The following is a 24037-nucleotide window of genomic DNA, read 5'->3' as shown; positions in this document are numbered from 1 at the left end:
CTCGCCCCGCAAGCCCCGGCCCGGCCCGGCCGCGCCGCTCCCGGCGGACACGGTGCTGACGGACCAGGGCGGGCGGCGGTGGAGGCTGGTGCGGCTGCTGGAACAGGGCGGCTGCGGGCTGGTGTACGAAGGTACTGTGGGGCCCGCGGCGGGCAGAGGGGACCGGGGAGCGAGGGGCGGGGGGTCCCCGGCTCTGGCTTCGGTGACAGCTGTCGGGACATCCCGAAACCCCCGGAAACCGCAGAGTGGGTGACACTGCGGTGTCGCCGGGCTGGCGGTGACCCGCAGGCTTGCAGGATCCGTCATTCATACAATATTCTGAGCTGGTAGAGATCCACAAGTACTCGGGAGTCCAGCTCCTGGTCCTGCACAGACACCAAACAATCCCACCCTGGGCATCCCTGGCAGCGCTGTCCAAACACTCCTGGAGCTCTGGCAGCCTCGGGGCTGTGCCCATTCCCTGGGGAGCCTGGGCAGTACTCAGGAACCTTTTCCTGATATCCAGCCTAAACCTGCCCTGGCACAGCTCCAGCTGTTCCTCACTGGGCATCTGCCTGTAAGCCACTCTGCCACCAGCATAATACCAAGCCGAGGCCACGCTGCTCTGTTATTATGGAATGTCCGTTGGGGCCACACTTCCTCTTTCTGTTCTTTTAGGTCCAAAAACTATTTGCTGGCACGGTACAGGAGTTCTTGTGCTGTAGCTGGTGTCAGTACCCACTAAATGTCAATTCTTACCGTGTTTTGGGGCCAAAGAAAGCAACCACACCACACAGGCTGCTTCTCAGCCATTTAGTAAGTGCTGATCTTTTCAGTCTAGTTGTAAACTTCCAAAAGGGAGTTTTTGATCTTCTCTCATTAATTTGGAAACTGTTCAGGAGGAATTTTTTCCATTACCGAGTTTTGCCTGATTTGGTTTTACTTTCTTTTTTATTATTCAAGCTGTTGCATAACAAAGTATGAGCATCCATCTATGTTTAAAAAAAATGTGATAAAAAGGAAAGCCAATAGTGGAGAGTGCTTTCATAGATGTTGGTTTTAGGTGATGAGCAACAGGTGACCTGTGGATAGCACTTGCTCTAAGAGCATGAGAAGAGGAACTGCCCTGAGCCAAGTCATGGGTGCAAATCCTTTTGGAGAAGGGAAACCACATTCAACTTTAACATCCATACAGAGCAGAGGGACTTGGCATCCCTTACAGATTTATCAAACCATGGAGTGAGCTGGAGGGAGTGCTCAGCAAATGAATTTGGGGATGCCTTTGAGATTCTACTAATGATCTATTCTTTACATACCCCTCAAAGCCCCCCATACTGTAGCCCTGCCCAGATGCTTCTGTGACTTAAGCAGAACTGCACTGCATGTCAGGGTGCTGAGCTCCTGGAGCAAGGTAAGAATTATTTTGTAGTGATCTGGGAAGGCGCTGTCACAGAGGATGCTTTGCAAAGCTCAAGGGAAAGAAGCAGAGGATGAGTTAATCCAGCTGCACAGGCTGACTTTAATGATGCACAACCTCTTTTCCATGCTCCTGTAACCACATCTGTTCCATCCTTCCACAGCGCAGTCAGCATCTGGAACCTCTCCTCAAAAGCAAAGCTACTCCCTCAAACTTGTGAGTTTTGATCTGTTTGGGTAAGGAATAGTGCATAGAGTACTGTGTCCTGACCTGTTTGGCTGAGAGTACATGAGGAATTGGGGGAGAGCTGTCAGAGAGACCCCTGCTAACTTAGGAGATGGATCTAACCTCCTGAGGGTGTTGTGGTGGGATTTCAGTTGGCTTTTCTGCTAAAGGTATGAAGAAAATGGATATGAGAATTAAAAAAAACCCAAATAATCACAGAAGGTTGCTGCTTTGATTGACCAGGCTCAGGAACCTGCAGAACCGAACTTGGTGGTATGAGGTGGAGATCTTGATTTGGGAATGTCAGACCAACTTTTCTCCTCTGTGGCAGGTGTGCACACACCCTGCTGACGTCTGGGGAAACTGGAGGGCTTGGAATTTGGTGCTGTGCTGAGGCAGTGTGAGAGCCAGCATGGAGACACTATGTAAAACCAGAGCACACTTTGAAATCAAATAGGAATTATAGTTGGAGTTCCAAGCCAGCTTTCCAGGTACTTGTCAATATCTTGGGTTCTCCAGAAATGTGTTATATCCAGTAACGGCTGTTCTGTCGTGGAAATTCAGTCCATTGATTTCCAGTAGCTCACGAACCAGAGCTGAAAGACTGTATTCTTGTCTACTGTGGCTCTTGGGGATTGCTGGTCTGTAGGAGGGCCAGTGCTGACTGATGGCTTCATGGGGCTCTTGCATGCACTTGGGTAATCTCTCTGCCTTTTGTCAGAGGAGACATGTAAGAGGATGGAGAAGGTGTGGATGAGAAAAATCTGCTAAGTGCCACAAAACTAGAACCAGTTGGTGGGAAACTGTAATCACTTCTGTAGGCAACACTCCCAACTTCTCTGGTTTTCTTTTGGCTGCTTGGTGGTCTGCTCAGCACTGTGGAGTGTGATATGGCACATGAGAGCATTTTGGCTTTGGGGTCTGATGACTCACATGGGCTCACAGACAAGATGCAGAGTGAAATACCCTCTGGGACACGGTCTGTTGTCTGTAGCCTGGTGTTCCTCCAGCTATCTTTGATACCAGTTTTGTATCAAACCAGGTAGAATAACACTACTGCTTTCTCCCATGCAGGACAGCAACTGTCCTGAGTTAGCATTGAATAGATACGTGTGTGTAGGCAAACACAGACATTCTGAGTGGGAACTGTGTGCAGTTGAGGTCACTTGATGACAGCAATACCTCACATGTTACTAATAGACTTTCCTGTCTCACTTTCTTGTCTCACTTTCTGACAGCTGGAATAAATGTTACAGCTCTCTGTAGAGACTTGTGTGTTTGTAGAAATGCCCTCATCCCTGCTGTGGCTAAGAAGGTCACCCTTGGCTCCCATTAACATAACAGCTGTGGGACCAGAGCTGTCTTCATGGTGTGCCTGGGCTGCACTGCCTGGCTGTTGTTAACCCTCAGGCAGCTGTAAATGGGCTGCTGGAAAGTCCCAACCTGAGATGGCCCCTCTCCTATTCTGTGCTGATAGTCAGAGTTGATGTGGTTGTTAGGTGCAGCATTAAATAGGGAACCAAGACACCTGAGCTCTGCTCTCAGCTCTTTTAGTTAATCTTTGCATTCTTTAAAGTGAGTAGTTAAGGTCTTATAGCAATCTTACCCAAGTTTCCCTTTCCAGCAGGATGTGTGTGGCTGAAGTAACGCTCCTCCCTGTTCCCTTTAGGATGCCAAAGATGGGAGGATCTACAATGAACAGAATTTCTTCCAGCGAGCTGCAAAAGCAGGCACAGGTTGGTGCTTCTTACGAGGGCAAGGACTGAGGATAACTGGCATTTCCCTCTCATCAGTTATGTGAATCTCTTGGAAGGCCAAGCTAGGATAAATTAATCCCCTGCTTGGTTAGTGCCAGAGTGCTGAGGAGTTTGGTCAATGCCAGTTCTCCCAGCAGTCTGTGTGCTGTAGGACAGTACAGTGTGAGCACAGCTTTCTTGTGCTCCTCACTCTGTCTTGATGTGTCTGGGAGCTGTCCAGCCCTGCAGCCTATCTCACCTTGGCTCACTCTCCTGTCCCTCTTCCACGGGTGGTTCTGTCAGCAGCTCTCTGGTATCAACTTCATTGATCTCACAACTTGAGCAAGAACAAAGCTGCCCAGAGAATGTAGGCAGTAGGGATGGAAGAATTTATGTCAAATCTACACTTCTGGGAGAAGTGTAAAAATCCCTCACCCTCTCTTTCCCCTCTACTTGTTTTCCCCAGCCCTTTAGCAATCCCATGCCATAGCCTGCTCTGATATTCCCAGAATCTTCCCTGCTCCATTCTTGCTCTGCATTCATTGATATGCCAATGCACACATCAGACTGGAATTTTGGGGACAGAGTACAGATGAGAGGCCACTGTCAGCTCTCCAGGGCAGAGCAGATCTTCAGAGGAGGAGCATCCCTAACTCCTTCCTCCTGGAGCTCTCAGCAGCCTCTGCTGCACTGTCCTCTTCTCTTGTAGTGGAGAAGTGGAAGAAGTGGCATTCCGTGCCGCTGCTGGGCATCCCCAACTGTGTTGGCTTTGGACTGCATGCAGACAGCTACAGGTGAGGTGACTGAGCTCTTGGGCTGTCTGAGCATCTCTGGCTTTCCCTCTCCTCTGCCTGCTGTCCACTAGTCCTTTTGTCTTTGCTCCCTGGGCTCCTGACCTTATGCACTGCTCCTATCACATCTTAAATGGTTTGCCTCTCATTGCTTTGTTTCCTTCAGTCCTTGTGTTGCTGGTGAAGTTACTGCTTTTGCGGCTGCTGCCCTTCAGGCTGGGGACACCTTATTTTGGTCCTTGACACAACACAGAGGGGAGGGAGATTCAGGCTGTGTGTCTGCAACACATGATGAGCACACCTGTCTCCTTTATAAGAAGTTTTCTCTCATCAAAAATCAAGGAAGTGTTTGCCCAGGTCAGCTTGGAGTTGAAGTGGGGTCCAGTGGATCACTTGGCAAGTGTTTGTTTCAGGGTCTCCAAAGCAGGTAGGTACTGCCATGTGCAAAGCCCTTTTCTCCTGCAGGTTTTTGGTGTTCTCTGATTTGGGGCGATCTCTTCAGTCTGTCCTGAGCGATGGCCTGCACCTGCTGAGGGAGAAGGCAGCTTTTCAGATTGCAATTCGTGTGGTATGTGGAGAACCAATCCTTCCCAAGGGACTTTTTCAGAAAAGACTTCTAACTCCCTTCTGGATCTCCCAGAAGTGTTTTAAAGTTGCTCCAGGGGCTTGGGTGGGGTCTCCAAACTTGCTGTAAACTTCAGTAGCATCTTTTGAGCACTGTGTCACTTTGAAGGAATTTGGAATAAGAAGAATGAGAAAAACTTGACCTTTGAACTTGAAGGCTGTGAGATAGTGTGTTTTTAGTGCTCATCCACATGGCTGCAGGGAGCTGGGGAAGGTCCAGCTCAGTGATAGCCAGGGTGCTGCAGGAGCCTGCATGGATCTGATATGCTCCCCTTGTTTATTCCCAGCTAGACTGCCTGGAGTACATTCATGAGAATGAGTATGTGCATGGGGACATCACTGCTGAGAACATCTATTTGAACCCAGCAGACCTCACACAGGTAGGGAGCAGGAGCAGTGCTGCCAGGGAAGGGCACTGAAGGTGGGATTGTGACTTGGGATAAGGCAGCCTCCAGGTCCCTGCCTTAGGCAGGGCAGCAGAGCAGGCTGGACAGTGCTCAAGCAGGAGCTGTGGGACAGCCCTGGGGGCTGCTCTGCACTCAGGTGGGTGCTCTGTGCTGCCCTGCAGGTGACCCTCGCTGGCTACGGCTTCGCCTTCCGCTACTGCCCCGGGGGAAAGCACGTGGCTCGGCGCGAGGGCAGCAGAACCCCTCACGAGGGCACAGTGGAATTCATCAGCCTGGACAGCCACAAGGGCACAGGTTTGTGGGTTTGTGACACATGATGGGGCTGCTCCTGTGGTGGTGCTCCCTGGAGCTCAGGCTCTGTGCTGGCATTGCTGGCACTGCTGCTTTCCAGGCATTCACATGCACTAGGAGCCAGGTTCCTCTTTGGGCTGTTCACTCCCGCCTCCTGATGGCTGCTGTGTTGGGACTTGCCAGGTCATTCAGGGATTGCAGCAGGGATGTTCCTGCTCCATCTGGAGCCCTGGCTGCTGCAGGCATGTGGGGAATAGAAAACAGAGCCCTTCGTGCTGGCTTAGCAGGGATCTGTTTCAAGCCAGACTGGATCCCTGCCCAAAACAGACTTGCAGCAGGCTCTGCTCTGACCTTGAAGCAATGAGAGCTGGAAAGGCATAGAATCATAGAATCACTTTTGTTGGAAAAGACCTTTAAGATCATTGAGTCCAGCTGTAAACCCAGCACTGCCAAGGTCACCCCTAACCCAAGTTTCCAAGTGCCACATCTACATGGCTTCTAAATCCCTCCAGGGATGGAGACTCCACACTATCCTGGGCAGCCTGTACCAAATTCTGTCCTTCTCCTGGTTGGGATGTGACTGCTCTTTCACAGTGTTCAGGAAATCTTCCTTCAGATGCTGGGAGGTGATTCCTGAACTGTTAGCAAGCTCCCAGGAGTATTGATACCCCAGAGCACACCCTCATGAAGCTCCTGAATTTCTTTACTTCTGCCCCTTCATGAGTGACGTGTGAATGTCTCGTGTTTCCCATCAGGACCATCTCGACGGAGTGACTTGGAATCTCTGGGCTACTGTCTTCTGAAATGGCTCTGTGGCATTTTGCCTTGGTCTGATGAGCTGGACAAAATAAAAGCTGTGGTGGAACAGAAAGAAAGGTAGGAGAAATCATCTGTTCTTCTGGGAAATGCTCAGCAGAAAGCAGTGATGGGGGTTTGTGACTGAAATCCTCGGGTCACAATACACTGCTGGGATGTGGTAAATCCCACAGCCAAGTCTAAGCCTGGTCACAGGGTGTTTGGTGAACCCCAAGTTCTGCTTCATCCAGAACACAGCCAGCTGAATTCAGCCTTTTGGGGATTTTTTTTTTTGTCCCTGTTGTCAAAGCCAGGTGCTCAGGTGCCTGGCTCCATTGCTTCTCCTTCTGACAGGATTCTGTGCTGACTATTCCAGGTACAGAAAGGATGTGAGATGCCTTCTCCAACTATGCTTCAGGCAGAGTTCCATTCCAGGTATGGGCTTGCTCTCAGTGGCAGTGAGACTCAGGGATGGAGGATTGATTGTACTTGAAGCCAGAACTTCCTCTGTGCTGGAGTGCTGGTCCAGAATGGCTTCCAGTGGTTATGCTGACCAAGCATTGCATGAACTGCCTGGCAGGCTGGGAACAAATCCCTTGTTTTCTGTACAGAAGAATGAGGGCTGCTTTCCATGATCTGCCTTCATGAACCTTGCTGAAGAGTCAGCTGTGCTGGTGGGTTTAGAAATGAAATATCTGGGGCTGGAAGACACTTCCCATCCCATTTTGTTACCCAGAGAAGCTGTGGCTGTCCCATGCCTGAAAAGTGTTCAGGGGGTGGAAGAAGATGGGCTTCAAGGTCCCTTCCAACCCAAACCATTTGGTGATTGTATTTTATTGTATAATTCAGTCATTCTTTGAGCTTTGTATTAGCCTTGGTTTTCCTCTCTGCAGCTGCCTTGGGGGGTGGGTGAGCTGGCTGCAGGACAAGCAGCCTGAAACGGCCATTTGGCAGCTGGAGTTTGTGTGCTGCTCCAATACGAGTCCCTTTCCTTGCAGATGCCCTGGAGAACTACCTGGAGCAGGTGATGGCACTGGAGTATGAGGAGAAGCCTGACTACACAGCCCTGCGGCAGCTCTTTGGGAAGCCACTGCAGAAGATGAAAGCTTCAGCTTACGACTCCGTGGATGTCCGAGTGGTGCCCTGAGGTGAGTGCTGGCACCTCCTGTGTGTGCCCTGTGCTGCCACAGGCAGGTGAGGACAGAGCAGGCTGGGCTGTGACATCTCTGCAGCTGAAACCAACCTGCTCCTCCTGACATGTCACTGCCTATTGAAACCAGTCCAGTGCTACACAAAGCCAGGCTTAGCCTGTGTTTCCTCAAGTTTTTCTGGAGATACTTGTCTATGAAGGGATACGAGGGCTAATAAAGCAAATGCTGAATGGGCTGTAGGGTTGCAGACTCAGGCCATCTGGTAATTTTATCTTTTTTTTAAATCTGAAGTGCTGGCTTGTAGTTTTTGCTTTTCTCTCTCAGAAAGCAGCCTGTAGTTCTGGTTTTAGTGCCCAGGTGCTATTTTAGCCATGAGGCACCTCAAAGAGTGAGGCTTCATACAGAGCCAGATCTAATTTTAGTGCAGGGCTGCTTCAGCCAAGGCTCTGCATCCAGCAACAGGAGCACAAAGTCAGCTCTTCAGCTAATTTCCTCCTCCTGAAAAGGAATTAAACTGATTCATCTTCCCCTTTTCTGCTTTTATTTTTTTCAGATCAAGGAAGAGTTCAGAGCTTTCTGCAGTGAGGCCTTTCCCAGATATATTTTCACTTTTACCAGTTTTAGAATGACAGGTTTTTATAAGAGTTTTCTTCCCACGTTAATGTGACCCAGTGCTGAAGTTTGAGCTGCTGCTGTACCAAATTAACGTGAAAAGACTCCTGCATGGGAGATCAGGGGAAGCAGTAGCTGGAGAACTGGAGTGGAGCCACTGTGAGCCAGGAAAACTAAATCAGGGATTTTCTCTTGAATGAGAGTGGCAGTACATGGTTTTGTAATAAACTTTGTGGAGAAGTACCCAAGGCTGCTGTTCTTTATTTGGCAGATTCAAGGCCTTTCTGGAGCTGCTGTAGGGTTGTGAGGGTGATTTGAGCCCTGTGCTCCTTGTGAGATTTGTGTAAATAGCCTTCAGGCACTGCCATCAGAAAACTCAGCTCAGAGCTAAACCCTGACCCCTAATCCCAGCAGTTCTCCAGGCCTCAGGCCAGGGAATGAGGGAAAGGAAAACCAGGATCCATCTCTACTAACAAAACAATTTTATAAAAAAACCAGTCAATAAACACTCACTACACTGTGTGTAGCTGAACAGTTGCCAATGCCACAGCAAATTCTAAACAGTCCTGGAGTCCAGTTCCAGTGTTAGCTTCAGTGACATCTTTTTGAAGTCTTGTACCTTGGTATTCCAATTCCTATGTGTTAAGGCACAGAAGGATTTTTCAGGTAAGGAAAACATGGCAACAAGAGAAGAGACAAACGGAGCTTAAACCATGTGAGAGGTAGGTGAGAGAGCAGCTCAGACCTGCAGTGAGCCTTCATTTACCTCTGGGGGTTTTTAATAAAAACCTTGTGTCAGTGCAGCAAATGCCATAGACAAGAAGAGGAGAGCTGAGAGAGACCTGGACAGAGTAAAAAGGCAGCACAACCTCAAAATAGGTCTTTCAAGTGGAAGATTCAAGCATAGTGTTACATTCAGAAACTTGAGAACCAATGTAAATTAATTTCATTCATAGTGCCAGGCCTCAGAGAAAGCAAGGGACAGGACAGTTCTTTTCTATCACTAACAGGGATGATAAAACTGGGCTATGAATTTCACAGAGAGAGCAGAACCTTAGCAGAGAATCAGGCAATAAGGGATACATAAAAAGGCAGCTGTGAATGGAGGAAATAGCCCAGCTGTACAAGATAAACAAGGTTCAAGGGAAGGTATTTTGGAGGTATTTACAATTACTCACTATCATCCCTGTATGACTGCAACAGAAATACGGTTTCTAGAAATCCTGGTAAAGTTAAAAGCATTAAGAAATCAGAGGCTTAAGAAGGCCAAGTTCAGCCTTTCTTCAGTGTGTTCTGCCATGTTTTTTCTTTTGACTTGCCTCCTGTGCAGGTAATGGGGCTGGCAGGGCTCCCCGTTCATGGAATTGCCGTGGGGCAGTGCTGAGGTAGGTTTGGGAGGAGCTCCAGGGCTGCCTTCAACAGAAGATGTAGGGCTGGCAGTGTTGACAGAAGAGTAGCCTGAGCTCCCCTCTGGGTTGGGATTCCTTGGGGTGAGATATGCCCCTGGCAGCTCCCCCTCCCTGTGGGTTGCCCCAGAGCCATCCCACTCTCCAGGCAGACTGTCCTCATCACTGGAGTCCTGGCCACAGTGCTCCGCAGGGTCCAGGTACAGCACTGTCACATCCAGGATCCCACTGGGGCTGGTCACTGCAGGATGGAAAAGAGAAACTTTAGTTTGTCCCTATCCAGAACCAAGCAGGCACTCAGCACAGAGTAAAATAGTAAAAAGCCAAGCAAGAGTCAGCCTTCTGTCTGCTTACACCTGGAAGGCAGGGCACTGAGTTCACCCTCTATTCACACAGCATCTTTTCTTCCCTCAGACTATTTGAACAGGTACTAAGAGCTGTTAGCAAATGAGCAGCCACGCCCAGGGTCAGCAAAACCCAACAGCTAGTAAGTGTTTCTAAGACAGTGGCTCATTCATCACATTTGGTGCACTGAAAACAGCCTGACTTTCAAACACTGAGCAAACACAAAACCCCTCATCACGTTCTGAAGCAGTGCAGAGAAAGAACAGGTAGGTACCTCTGGGAGAGTTTAACAATTATAACCACAGGGGAAGGGGAAGAGTTTTTCCACCTGATCTTCAGCTGAAAGTTTAGGCATCTGGTGCCTGAGAAACAGTTTTAAGCAAAAATGAAAATACAGGTTTAATCTTCTTGGCTGCTTTTTATAAGAATAAACTGCTCACCATCTCCTTCTCGCTCGCCTTCGCTTTCCTGATCACCTTCATAACCAGAGCAGGAATCTAAACTCCAGTCAAGGAAGTTGTCCAGCAGACTTTCTTCCTGGGAGGACAACTCTGCTGTGGGTGTAGTCACAAAGCTGCCTCTGTCATCCTGAATGCTGTCTTCCCTCCTCCTGTAGCAAAACACCCCAGAAATCACATGTTAAAAACCAAGTCTTTTCCAGCTCTTTTAATAGGTGTGTCAGGTGGTGACAGGAAAATGGATTGTATTTAGGAATGAAAACTTGGGGTACCAGAGAGGAGGAAAGGCTCTGGCTGATCTTCAGAGCTGCTGACAGCCATGAGTTATACTCACCTTTTAGCTCTCTTTCCAGAGGGAGAGCTGAGGAAAGTCTGAATTTCCACTACATTCCTGTGCAAGGGACTCGGCTCTGGGTCCTTCTGTTTCACACCCAACAATGAGCAGAGCTGGCTGTAACTCATAACCTAAAATATTAAATACATAAATAAATAAATAGGTTTAAAAAAATCAAAGCACCTGTAAGAATTAGACCATGAGATTCTTATGAGAACTAAATAGCCAGTGGGACACTATTTTCTAGGAGAAATCTGTCCCAGTGAGTTCTTCCCACAGGCACTCAAACATCAGTTAAGAGTCCCTGCAATTCAATTAAACTCTCACTTTATTCACACAGCCTGCCATGGGACAGCAGCTCTGCTCTGGGTGTCAGCCAGCAGCAGATGCAGCCACAGCTCACCCACCTGTTCTTTGCCGATTTCCTCATAGCGCTCATCTTCAAAACGCTGTTTCACTGCCATGAGGGACACCTGCCTGTAATCCTTTGGGACATCATCATGGAAGCTAAAGAAAGATTGAAACCCCTATGTTAAAATGGATTCTATGAAAGAGTATTAAGAAAACCTGCCAAGTCAGGTAATTTTCCCCCGTTGCTCAGTGCTGTGCTAAGGGAGCTGGTGTTTCAGCGACTTCACTGGGACACCTGGTGGCTTCTAATTCTTTTTCTGTCCCCGTTTTCTGTGACCCAGGGCCAGACCAGCTGGCAGAAACAGAACAGTTGTCCTTGAACTGGACCTTAGTGCCTTGTGGCAGGAGAGCAAGGCAGCTAACCAAAAGCCCTTACTTCACCGGGAAGGGCTGATTGTCCAGGTGCAAGAGCTGCAATCTAAGTACTCATGTATCCCCTCAAAGAGTCCCAAAACCATTACCACTTTTGGTGGAGGATCAGCACACAGGGCAAGAGGTCTTCTTGAGAGAAACCAGTGCACTCAGACAGCTGGCTGGTCCAGGGGTGTGCTGGAGAAGAGAGTACATATTAATATATGGAATTACATATTCATGAAGTGTAGTAGTTCTGTAGTGAGTCAGCCTTTTTTTTTTTTTTTTTTCTTTTTTTTTTTTTTTAATAAGAGAAGGGTCATGATATTTGCACGCTTATATCTGTCCACAGTTCGTTCAAGTTCACAGCTGGCCTTAAGGATAAGTTTATCTACCAAACTAATGTTACGCCTAACAACAGAAATCTTCAGTCTCATTTAAATCCAAAGCTTGCATAGTCTGAAGCTAATGCTCTAGTTCATCACTGCTATTAAGAGGTAAAATAGAATCACAGAATCATGGAACGGTTTTGGGTTGGAAGGGACTTCAAAGCCCATTTCATCCCACACCCTGCCTTGGACAGGGACACTGTCCACTATCCCAGCTTGCTCCAAACCTTGTCCAACCTGGCTGTGGATACCTTCAGGGATCCTGAGGCAGCCACAGCTTCTCTGGGCACCCTGTGCCAGGGCCTGCCCACTCTCACAAGAAAAAAATTCCATCCCAATATCCCATCTAACCCTGTCCTCTGGCAGTGGGAAGCCATTTCCTGTCTCTCTAGGCCCTGGTAAATAAACTCTGTCCATGTCCCTTGTCTACTCCAGTCAGGTACTGGAAGGCCACAGTTAGGTCACCCTGAAGCTTTTCTTCTCCAGGCTGAACAATCCCAATTCTCCCAGCCTCTCCTCATCTGGGTTGTCCAATACAACCAAATAGGCTGAACTCAGCTCTTCATTCTGACTTCTTATACCTGTCCCCCTCTTCTCCACCCTTCTCTCCACCTCCCCCAGCCAAGTGATTGGGACATCTTGCCTAAAGACAAACTAGCACCCAAAAACCCCCAAAAAGTCTCCCTAGAAAGAGAAGGCAGACTAGCAGTCTGTGCTTGAAGTAAGATGGGTTACCTTGCCCATGCAGGATCTTGGCCAGCAGCAGTGCAGCAGCAGCCAGCCGGGCTGGGGAATACATGCTGAGGCTCGTGTTCAGGAGGGACAGCTCACAGATGAAGCTGTAAAGGTGAAGAGTTCTTCTCTCCAGCGAGACAATGCTTGACAGAACTTCTTTGTAGTCCAAAATGGTGGGTATCTAATGCAGAAAGGAGAACAGAGGTTGGAAATACAAGACCAGCACAAAGTGTTTAGAACAGCTGTTTCCAGGTGCTGGGTTTTATTTGTCTGGGGCTTTTTTGTTTAATTACTACAATGACATTGATGCATTCTCCAGTGATAGAATAAATGGCCTCTTAAAACTGAAGTTTTCATCTCAACAGAAGGCAGAGGGTTCTGTATCTGCATGCTCTGAGACATGCACAGGCTCCACATTTGATTGAGAACACTGACCTAAACCCCCAACTCATTAGATAGGAACTGCTACAGCCTGACTTGAACAGCAGCCCAAGGGGGGGAATATTCCATCCACTTTCCAAACTCACCCTTATCTTTCCTTCTAAGGCAGAAATGATCTCGCCCATCATTCTGACCAACTCTTCATATTTGTAGGAATTGTCTGTCAGCCACACAGCTTCCCGAATCGTCAGCATCTCTTTGCTGATGAAACTGTAATGTTAAAGAAGTTAGCCCCAGCAGAAAGGGAATTTGTGCACTTACAGCAAATAACTACACCCACAATGACCAGAGTCAAACAACTTCACAAGGTATTTCCCAGGTAGACCAGCAAAGAAATAATTGCAGCTCTTTATTTCACCTGGAAGATGGAACCACCTACTACAACATTCCTAATTTGGAATGTTCTTACTAATACAGAAGAAATTCTTGGCTGTGTGAGTGGTGAGGCCCTGGCACAGGGTGCCCAGAGCAGCTGTGGCTGCCACTGGATCCCTGGAAGTGTCCAAAGCCAGGTTAGAGAGGCTTGGAAGCACCCTGGGATAGTGGAAGGTGTCCCTGCCCATGGGAGGGGGTGGAATGACACAATCTTTAAGGTCCCTTCTAACCCAATCCAATCTGTGATTCTCTGATCCTAATTCTTCATCTATGAAGCCTCTCCTAGGTTAAGATGCAAGATATTAAGGCAATTAACAGAGAAGGATAATCTTCCACCACACCATGCAGTTCATCTGAGTGTACAAAGCTCAACTATGGAACACTGCTGCTCTTCTTCCTTTCCAGCTTTCTCATGGTGTCAAAGACTCCAGTTGCTGATGGAATGCATTTATAGCAATCCACAACCATGATCATGTGTTTAAAAAAGAAAAAAACCTTTAAGGAACTACCTTTTTTGCCTCATTTACAGAGTCTGTGTTTGTATGTAAACACAGTAAAACAGCAGTCAAAGTAGAGGAAATTCAAAGAGCCTTTCCAGTATTACAAGCAAGGGATGGGGTTTGGGAAGAAGTTTGAGCTGCAGGAAAGAATTTGGAAGATCATAATGACCACCTCTGCTCACCAACCAGAATCTCACCGTGTGCAAATGACCATGCAGGCTATTCCCAAAAGCTGGAGCCGAGCACGAGGTACAGGTCTCAGCGTCAAGTAACGGTCCACACATCCCACTGTCATGTGAAGGCACAGGCTAGAAAAGTCCTTCATGGTAGCCACTTCCACCAGCCAATCCACCAGGATATACCTGGAACAGGAAGAGAGACTTAAGAACTTGGGAAGCGGCGTCCCACACCATGACATCCAACTGGAGAATGAGCCAGGCCAAGCAGAGCAGTGACAAGTGCTCCTGAGATGCCTCCCAAGAGAAGAGCCAACTCTCAAGTGGGGTTGTGGCTGCGCTGGATCCTCCTGCAGCCCTCCTGGAAAACCTGCCTGCTCCATCCCCTCCCTGCACACCAACGCACCTCGGGAATAAACAGGAGGAGCTGGAGATGTGTGTGTGGTCACAGGACCGTGATCCCATTGCCATTACAGAGCCACACTGGGACACCCATGTGGCTGGAATGCTGCCATGGATGGTAATGCACTTTTTAGGAAAGCAATACCAGCAAGGGGAAGTGGTGGAGCTGCCCTGCATGTGAGAGAGCAACTGGAATGTATCGAAGTCTGCATAGGGAAGGATACAGAACTCATCCATAAGGATTAAGAGGTAGCTTAATACAGATGACACTGCTGCAAGTGTTTATTCAGGAAAAGGGAGTCAATAGGAACTTTGGACAAGGCCTGAAGTGACAGGACAAGGGAGAATGGCTTCACACTGACAGATGGCAGGGCTAGATGGGATATTGGGAAGAAATTCTTCCCTGTGAGGGTCATGAGGCCCTGGCACAGGTGGCCTAGAGAAATTGTAGAAGGATTGTAGAGATGTACAGGGAAATAGGGAACAGTTTCTGCTGTGGGGCCTCACTCCTGGATCCAAGTTCCTACCTCATTATTTCATTCATTCCTTTCTGCACAGTGAAGATGCTTTGCTTGCTGATAGGAAGAGAAGCTTGAAAGATTTGAGAAACCATTTCCCTGGAAGATTTTGCTTCTAATCCTAGTTGGTTTCCATTCCCACAAGCTTTGGCTAAAGCTATCTGTAGTAGAGAGAACACAAAAGAAAGTATGCTTATTTTACCAAATACAAACTAAGGCAGCAGAGGATAGTCCTCTATTTTTCCCGCTGAAAATACTGAACATAGCAAACTACTTGAAGTAGTAGTTCTTAGTTTGGTTTAAATGTTGAGCACACAGATTATTTGGGGCCAGTCTTTTAAGTCCATCAAAAGATGCATCTTTACTCCATTCTGCCACTGGTGTGCTGCAATTTCCCAAAGAAGAGAGTCTGCAGAGTAGATACAGACGTGCACATAAAAACATTACTCAGCAATGCTGATCCTGCCTCTGAAAAGAGAAATTTAAACCTACAACGGCAGCACAGAAAGGACCAAATAAAGACTGCAATACTGGGAAAGCTCAGTCTTACCTGTGCTTCCCAGCAGCCCTTAGCTGCGTAGTCTCGTAGCTTCCTGAGACTTTGAAGGTATCTGCCAGGATCTGACATCTAGAGAGGAACACAAACAGAAGTAAAAACCTACAGCCTTTACACAACAAACAGAAGAATTGTAGCACCAGTATCTAGAGAAAAACACTGCCTGGAGGTACATCTATTATTTCAGCAACAAGTCTGTTTCTTATCATAACAGAACTGTTTTTAAGAACCTTTTTTCAGTTCTTGCCCAAGGTCTCACAGGAAATGAGAGCATTCGCTCAGGATTCCACAGGGACAGGTTTGGCAGATTTATTAATGACAAGGCAGGAGCCTCCTGCTCCTGTTCCCCAGAACCCTGGGATCACTGGCCAGCAGTGCCCAGGCCTTCAGCAGAGTTGGAGTAAAGCAACTTCTGTGGCACCTTGGCTACAACTGCTCCTAGCCTCATTTCAAACACCCAGGCAGGCACCAGAGCTCATTTCAGAGAGTTCTTAGCACCCTCCTTGTTTATGAAGAAGGTAAGCTCTGAGGAACAGCAATTGCTTCCTGAGGACATTCCTTGCACATAACACAGATCCAGAAGTTAGTGTAAAAGTTGGCTGGAGACAAAAAATGACTACTTACAGCAGCTTTTCTGTCGTTTTCCCAAAGGAGGTAGGAGCTGATTAAACAACCCTGTTTTGATGATTCTTCAAGCATTTCAAGGGATTCTTTCTTTTTTCCTTCATCCTAAAAACCAAAGGCATATATTGGTATTCCTTCTGTCCAGACAAGTGGATGCCCCAACACTTCAGAAGCTACAGAACACTGTGCTAAAGCTACAGAGCAGAATGCATCCCTTGGGAATGCCCTTCAGCCTCTGAGGAATGCTTCCCCATCCACTCAGTGCTGCCATTTGCAGATGCAGCCTCTGAGAGCAGTTAGTGCTTTTCCTCAGCCAGACAAATGCTTTTTGGCTTGCTTGCCACTGAAGGCTTTTTATTTTTTTGTTTTGCTAGGCATTACAACTGGAAGGCTTCCTTTGAGACCTGAACATACTTCAAGCCCGTGATTAAGCCAAAATTAATTTCACCGTTTGTACAATTCAATAAAGTAAGTTAATAATGTTCCTTTAAACAACCAGTAAATTAAACTCATGAGAACAGAAACTCCTGGGACCCTTGAGGAGTAAAAGAGCATCTGGCTGATTTATGTTTTTAATCAAGGTAAACAGCATTAGCATCACCAGAAAAAAAACCCAAATCCAAACCTATCAGAAATACTGCTCACCTCAAAGAAATTCAAAACCTTAGCCAAGCTGTGGAGAATAGATCCTTTCTGAGCCTGAAGAAAGCATCAAAATAAAGCAATGTTAAACTACAGTAGAAATTTCAGACTACAGTTTTGGTTTATCTTTTAATCATTCTTTCCCCTTGCTTTTCTCTATGTTTTGTTATCCCTGAGTTAGCACTGAACCTCTCTGAAGAGGACAGTACAGGCCTCCAGCACTCATGATCTATCATGTGCAGTTTTGCAATAAAGTCAATAAATGACTGAGCCACAGTCATTGAAGCTGCAAAAGCACAGGAGGCTCCTTGGGGAAACAAAAGTATTCTTTCCAAAATAACGAGACACAGTTAACTGACGTAGGGTAAAGCCAAGGGCAGAAAGAAACCTGACCTTGTCAAGCTGGCACTCTGCCTTGAGACTCTCATAGACCACAGCTTTACAGCAGCTTCCAGAGAAGGACCAGGGAGGACGGATGAACAGCCAGATAAAGGGGACTGCACACACATTCAGGTGCTCTGCCAAGCTGAAGTAGTGAGATGCCTTTATTCCATTCACTTCTGCACGCCCGTGGCCCGTGATGGACACTGAACCAGAGAGAAAGCCAGGAATCAAGTGGAGTTTGTTCACCATGCCTGCCTGGCATTCAGTCAGGCCAATCAGACAAGACTAAACCATCAGAAAAAGGCTGAACTGCCTCTGTAATTTAGAGCCTTAGAAATCAAGGTTGCTAAAGAAGAAAAGTCTTACTACAGTCAGGCTTTAGGAACACATAACCTAAGCTGGGGGGTTCATTCTGCAAATACCAACTGCCTTGCCAGGACCTTGTGTCAGGAGGCTCCTCCTGTCACTTGTCAGGCCCTTTTGATACATTTATCACAAGTTTGCAGAGCATAACTCCTAACCCTGAATTCCCAGGCTGTATCCTGCACCATCACTGAACCCGTGGCAGCTTTGTGGCCAGTGCCTAAGCAGAGCAATGTAAAACTTCCTTGTGCTATGCCACGTTCCCCAAAATCCCAGGACAAGCTCCCACACTTACGGCCTTCGTTGTACAGGTATGCCAAGCTCAGCTTCACAGCAGCTTCAAAGTTACCACTTTCAGCAGCCCTGAAGGGCAAACAGAGAAGGCACTGGGGGTTAAAATCCTTCCTAGCACCAGAATCCACAGTTTGGTCCTTGTGCCCTCAAGGACATGCATCAAAACATCAAGCCCTTGTGTTCCTCCCTCCCAAACTGATGTGCACATACTGGTCTGCCTTAAAGAGAAGTGACACTATTATTAGAAACTATTATAATGGCATTTAAAAGTGTTAAAGAAATCTCTGACACCAGTGGATCCCCTTCAAATCAGATGGATAAAAAGATGTTCCCCTTCATTTTGAAGCAGATTTATTCTTACCTTTTCAAACTCTGTTACTGAAATTCACCTGTTTTTCAATACACTGGTTTGCACAAGAAGGGACCAAGCCAACTTAGACTTAGAAACAGGATTATTCTCTGGAGCCCCTGACCTCACTTTTTCATTCACATGGGAGCACCAGAAAAGAGGTTTTAGGGAATGTGTTAAGTTCCAATCTGGAACACTAATGCCTGTGAAAAGAAATAACTTTGGTATATGCAATAGGGCCTGCTTTGGTTAAAGAGACAGCAGTGACCAGCAGCAGCTTAGGCCTGAAATCAACCCTTTTTTCATTGCCAAAGCAAGTATTTCCCCTCTTTGTACAACTCAGATCCCCCAATTACACTGAGGACTGATTAGAACAGTTAATCTTCCTTCAAACATCCTCTTCTAAAAGGCCAGACAAATTTGATGTTTAAAACTTACCTTTCAAACATCCTCAGATAGTTTGGAGATGGCCACAGGTCTTGAAAACTTGCATGTGCCCAAACACTGGAATGATTATCCACAAGGTATTTAAGATGTGAGTGCACCTGTATGGAGGGAACCCAAAATAATGATTACCCAAATAGAAGGACCAACAGAAAAACAGGTCTTTGCAATCTTATTTTAGAGAAGTAACTAATTAATCCCAAATTATGTTTAACTTGTTGCCTGCCTGATAAGCAGTAAGGCAAGAGATGCTAAACCAAACCCATTTGTTCAGCCACAGTAATCTGGCAGGACAATTTCCACAGAAAAGATACAGAAAGCAGTCAAATATTGCTGCTACTCTTAACTTGAGCAGTAAGAAGTGAAATTGTCCCTGGGATAGCAAAAATCTCAACCCTGCAGGCACTCTTTGGGCTTCTTCAGGCTCTGTGACATGAGAAGCCTGTTCTGTGTGCAGTCCATGCTCCTGGAGGCAGAGCTGAGCACTGAGCCCAGCAGAGGGGAAGCTGCAGCACTTACAGCTCTGACTGAGAGGATGTCTGCAGCAGGGAGACCCTTCAGGATGTGAAACAGAACATCCTCGGGGAGGTTCAAGAACGTCAGGACTCGAGGCCGTTTTATTATCCTTCGCTTTGAAGGGAAAGAAAAACATCTGGAACATCTACAGTGAACCACTGGAAAAGAAAAACACAGGACACCTCAGTTAGTGACAGAACTGCATAAGGAAAAAAGGTACTACATAGTAGTACACATGTACACAGGTGTTCACTTGCACCTCTTCACTGCAGCACAGGACACTGCAAACACATTAATCAGGCATATATAGCTCATGCCTTATAATGCACAAGACTAAAGCACAGAACAGAAAGGACTTGCTCAAATTGGTTAATGAAGCCAGGAGACTCAGAAAGGGTGGCTCAAGCTTAAGTGCTCTTCACCAAGAGCCCCTCTGAGCCCTGACTCCTGTGACCACGCTTAGTAGTGACAAAGAGTTCAGCCGTCCCTGTTCAGTAGTAACAAATAGTTTAACTGTCACTACTGTCACTTCATCTACCTCCCCCATGCCCCAGCTTTTCCTTCTCAACTCACAGCAGTCCCTGGAACACAACCAGAGATATTAAGATGACAACCAAACCTACTCAAGCCTATCTTCCCAAGCAGTTGCTGCCAGGGGTGCTAATGGAAGATCCATTGCCTATATCTTCTAGAGTACTATTTCAATGCAATATTTTTATATATACACATACACACATGTTTATGTATACAAAATGTACTATCCTCAGCAGTATTACTGCCATGAAAATGAAATGGACACCGAAACTGGGATGCCAGTTCAGCCTATATAAGCAGCCAAATAGGGACCAGGGGGTACATGAGCAACTCAGTGAAAACTCCATTTCTACAGACAGGAAGTGGCACAGGTTCATTTCCAATGCGTTGCTTCACAAAACCAGAGTGGTTTAGGCTGCAAGAGAACTCTGGGGGTCACCCAGTTCAACCGTCGGGCCAAGCGGGGCAGGACCACATCCAGCTGGGTTTGAGCAACTCCAAGGATGTGGATCCCACAATCGCTCTGGACAATCAAGTACCATCGTTCAGCCACCCTTAACAGTAAGAAACACTTTCTCTTACTCTTGAAGGGGGTTTCCTGCACAGTCCTGCGCACCTTGCAAACTCACAGACGCCCCAGATGTTATCCCACGCGCAATACACATCTTGACCCCTTGGCTTTGAGGCCAGGCGCGCTCAGGCACAGCCACCAGCCACGGGCCCCGTGGTCACTGAAGGGCTGAGGCACGGCCCCGCGGGGAGCAGCGCACGGACAGAGCCGGTCCCGAGCCCCCGCCGGGCCGGGCCGGGCCGCACCGCCCCCGCCGCGTTTGAATTTGGGCGCGCAGCCGTCGGCCCGGCCGCCCCCCCCCGGCGATCCCTCAGCCCTGGCTCGGGAGATCCCGTTAACCCCCGCCCTCAGACCTCCTCAGGAGGCGCCCGGCAGGCAGAGCCCGCTCTGGAGCCGCCCCTCAGCGCAGGAGGACCCGGCAAACAGCAGCACCCGCGGAGCCCACGGGCAGATCCGCACTCACCGCCCGCCTTCATCGCGGCGCGCCCGCGGGAACCGCGCGGACGGACACAGCGCCCTGCCCGGCTCCGAGAGAGCGGCACGGCCGTAGGAGGGACCGGAGCGCGGGGGCGGGCGGGGACCACGGGGCTGACACGACACGCCCCGCTCGCGGCGCGGGCGCGCCCAGTGGGCACAGGGAGCGGCGGTGGCCCCGCCCTCCAGGCCCGCCCTCCGCGCCACTGCCCCGCCCACCGCCCGCGCGCACTTGTTTTAAACACAGCAGGCTCGGCCATTGGCCAGGAGGCCGATGAGGGCGTTGTCGTACCCGCCCCGCGTGCTGTCATTGGTCGGCGAGGATGCGAATTCGAATTGAGGCAGTTGGCGGTTCAAACCTGTGGCGCAGCAGCGCATGCGCGGTCGGCACGGCGCCCCCTGCCATGTGGGGCGATACAGTGAAGTGGGGGCGCAGCGCTTCCCCTCACGGTGCAGCCGCCATGTTCCCGCGGTCTCGGTATCCCGGGGCGGCGGCGGGTGTGGGGCACAGCGGCGTCCTGGCTCCCCCGGGGGGCCAGGAGTGTCTTCTCCTCTCTCGGCCCCAGCCGGCAGCAGCCGTCCTTGCTAGTGCTTTGTCGCTCACAGTCACCTATGCTTAGCTGAGGCTGCCTGGCCGAGGGTGCTGTTGAGGGAAGCAGTGGGGGCTTATTGCTGCCCGATGATTTCTGCCTTGAACATTCAGCGCCTGAGGGTGTCCGTGCCGGAGTTAAAGCATCGGGGGGCGTCATCGCGTGTCCCAGCCTGGGCTGGGGGTGACCTCCTGGACAGCAGCTCTGCAGAGAAGGCTCTGCGGGTCACAACTGTCCTTGACCAGCCCTGTGTCCTGGGGCCAAGGTGGGGGATCCTGGGGTGGGAAGGGCATTGCCAGCAGGTCAGGGATAGGCTTCTGCCCATCTCTTCAGCCCTGGTGAGGCTCATCTGGAATGCTGTTCTGGCCTCCTCAGGACAGGATGGATGTGAAGCTCCTGGAGTGGGTATAGAATCATAGAATGAAAGGGACCTGAAGGACCATCCGGTTCCACTCCCTGCCATGGGTAGGGACGGCTTCCACTATCCCAGGTTGTTCCAATCCAGCCCCTGTCCAACCTGCACTTGAACACTTTCAGAGGTGGGGCAGACACAGCTGCTCTGGGCAACCTGTGCCAGACAAGCCAAGCCAATAACCTCCCTGACAACCAAGAATTTCTTCCTAATACGCTAACCCTATCAGTGTGAAGCCATCCCCTCTTGTCCTCTCTTTCCAGGCCTGTGTCCCAAGTCCCTCTCCAGTTCTCTTGAAGCCCCTTTAAATACTGGAAGGGGCTCTATGGTCTCCCTGGAGCCTTCTCTTCAGGCTGAACACTCCCAGCTCTCTTAGCCTGGCTCCAGAGCAGGAGGGTTCCAGCTCTTGCAGGATCTCCACTGCTTCCTCTGGACCTTCCGGAGCAGGTCCACAGAGGGAAGGTGATGAAGGGACTGGAGCATCTCCCTGACGAGGAAAGGCTGAGGGAGCTGGGGCTGTTGAGCCTTGAGAGGACACAGAGCTGAGAGTGTCTGCAGAGAGAGGTCAGAGCATAAGACCAGGATCTGCTCCGTGGGGCCCAGCACAAGAGGCTATGGGCAAAAAGTAAAATACAGGATATTCCACCTGAACACGAGAAAGAACTTTTCTGTGAATGTGACTGAGCACTGAAGAGACTTCCCAGAGAGGGGGTGGACTCCCCCTCAGTGGAGATAATCAAAACCCACCTGGACACAATCCTGTGTCCTGTGACCCTGCTTGAGCATTTGATCCGCTGTGGTCTTTTCCAGCCCGGACCATTCTGTGATTCCTGCTGGGGGAAGGAGCCAGGGGCTGCCTGGACAGAGTCTGTTGCTGATGTCCTGAGCTGCAACCTTGCCCCATCCCTCCCCAGCACACCCCTGTTCCTGGCCTTGTGTGGGGGCAAGGGGAAATTAGGCAAACAATTGGGAGTCAAAGTTCAAGCCTGAATACAGGATTCAGAGGAAAGCCCTAAACCTCACAAGGCAAAGGGCAGAGCAGGATAAGGAGGCGTATTGAAAAGGCTGACAGGCAAGCAAAGCAATGTAAGGAAAAGCAGATATTGAATTCGCTCAGCTGAAGACTTTTGTGAATCCTAAGTCTCACAAGACTAAAAGCAGTGAGAAGAGGAGCTCTTGTTTTGTAGGACAGGAAATGATTGCACCCCAATTACTGGTGGCTGGAAAGTTTCCCAGTGTTGTACTGTGACTAAACACCATCAATCCCAGCAGAGCTGAGGTTTCTTCCTGCTAGCATGTATGAGATTTGTTTGAGGGTTTTACAAGCGCTTCTCATTGTTAGAACATGAACTTCTGGATGCTCCTCTGCACCCGCACCCTTCCACCTGCAAAGGGTTGGAATAGCTTCAAAATCTCACTAGAGATCTCATTTTATGGTTGGGGAGGCTGAGCTTGAGTAGCCTGATATCTTCTCTGAGCCTACTCCACAGTGCTGGCCATGCTGGGCATTTCACCTCATACGTTGTCCCCCAGTCCCGTGAGGTGACCCCAGAGGGAGGAGCAGCTGTGGACAGTCCTTTTCCTGTGCAGCCCCACCTCCGCTTCCATCTGCAAAACTGTCTCATGTTCCTGTGAGCAGAGCAGCTGCCAACACGGAAAAGTGGCACCAGGAGCATAGGGAATATTTAGATTCTTTTAATTGAGAAGCAATTTGAGTTAAAAAGTTAATCATGCTGTCAGCTTCTGTTCCTCATTTTTTCTCCCCCTCACAGCTGTTTCTGTCAACTAAAAATAAATTGAGCCAGCAAACAAAACATGAATAATCAGCTGCCTACAGAGAGCTCAGATCCCAGCAAGAGATGTTCCTTGGGTGATCTGCAGTGCAGAGTCCCCTCAGGTAGATCCCATGCTTCCTAAACGTGGCAGCAGAAGAGGAAGGCAGGGCATGGAGAGGGTTATATTTGAGGGACAGGTGTAACCAAAACCTGGGTGGGCACTGGGAGGTGGGAGGTGAGATCCTCAGCAGCAGTACACCTTGGCCTGCTTTGTTCTTTCCTAAATAGGATGGCAGGACATCCAGGTGGTTTTATCGCTGACAGACACACCGCAGCAGAGGCTGACTGGTGTGAAGTGGGACTTGTGTTACCTGAACACACCATTCGACTTTGCTGAGCCTGTGGTTTGTAACCCCTGCCCAGAGGTGGTAGGCAGGACAGGAGTGGGACCTGCACCTTCACCAACAGGCAGCTGGATGCTGGGTGGGATACACCATCCTAAACACACCTGCACCAGTTAGGAAGCCACTACACATCGAAGAGTCAGTCACTACAGAGGAGAAGGCGGATTTGTGCATGCTTTATTCTGTATTGCCAAGTCTTGAGCTGGATTTCAGAACAGTTTAGAGAGGGACTTTTC

General features: G+C 48.9%; 2 protein-coding genes across 3 annotated transcripts in view; one reads left to right on the top strand and one right to left on the bottom strand.

The window, feature by feature from the left end:
- Window positions 1-8271, top strand: part of VRK3 (VRK serine/threonine kinase 3) — an 8640-nt gene extending 369 nt beyond the window's left edge. Inside the window, 11 exon segments of the mRNA XM_041407563.1 lie at window positions 1-131; window positions 1560-1612; window positions 3291-3357; window positions 4067-4151; window positions 4614-4716; window positions 5060-5152; window positions 5341-5473; window positions 6226-6346; window positions 6642-6700; window positions 7264-7413; window positions 7970-8271. The exon segment at window positions 1-131 is cut by the window's left edge and continues 18 nt beyond it. Coding sequence (XP_041263497.1) covers window positions 1-131; window positions 1560-1612; window positions 3291-3357; window positions 4067-4151; window positions 4614-4716; window positions 5060-5152; window positions 5341-5473; window positions 6226-6346; window positions 6642-6700; window positions 7264-7412 — 994 coding nt within the window. The 3' untranslated portion in view covers window position 7413; window positions 7970-8271.
- A 116-nt stretch (window positions 8272-8387) lies between these two features.
- Window positions 8388-20733, bottom strand: CCNF (cyclin F). 2 transcript variants are annotated; one of them, XM_041407550.1, is made up of 18 exons: window positions 20610-20733; window positions 19045-19199; window positions 18520-18626; window positions 17734-17801; window positions 17085-17278; window positions 16695-16748; window positions 16050-16154; window positions 15420-15497; window positions 14879-15030; window positions 13971-14135; window positions 12985-13108; window positions 12458-12638; window positions 11444-11531; window positions 10979-11078; window positions 10572-10702; window positions 10220-10389; window positions 10054-10141; window positions 9450-9675 (listed from the first exon to the last, which is right to left on the bottom strand). In XM_041407550.1, exons 1-18 carry the CDS (start codon window positions 20620-20622, stop codon window positions 9597-9599), a joined length of 2052 nt encoding a protein of 683 aa, XP_041263484.1. In that variant the 5' UTR covers window positions 20623-20733; the 3' UTR covers window positions 9450-9596. The 2 variants fall into 2 exon arrangements, with proteins under 2 accessions (XP_041263474.1, XP_041263484.1); XM_041407540.1 differs by lacking the exon at window positions 10054-10141 and having other exon boundaries at window positions 8388-9675.
- Window positions 20734-24037: the final 3304 nt, after the last annotated feature.

The sequence above is a fragment of the Onychostruthus taczanowskii genome, unplaced genomic scaffold, assembly GCF_017590055.1.
Source record: "Onychostruthus taczanowskii isolate IOZ18803 unplaced genomic scaffold, ASM1759005v1 scaffold10, whole genome shotgun sequence".
Classification (NCBI taxonomy): domain Eukaryota; kingdom Metazoa; phylum Chordata; class Aves; order Passeriformes; family Passeridae; genus Onychostruthus; species Onychostruthus taczanowskii.
Note: the sequence above shows the minus strand (reverse complement) of the source record. Positions and strands in the feature narration are given on the sequence as shown.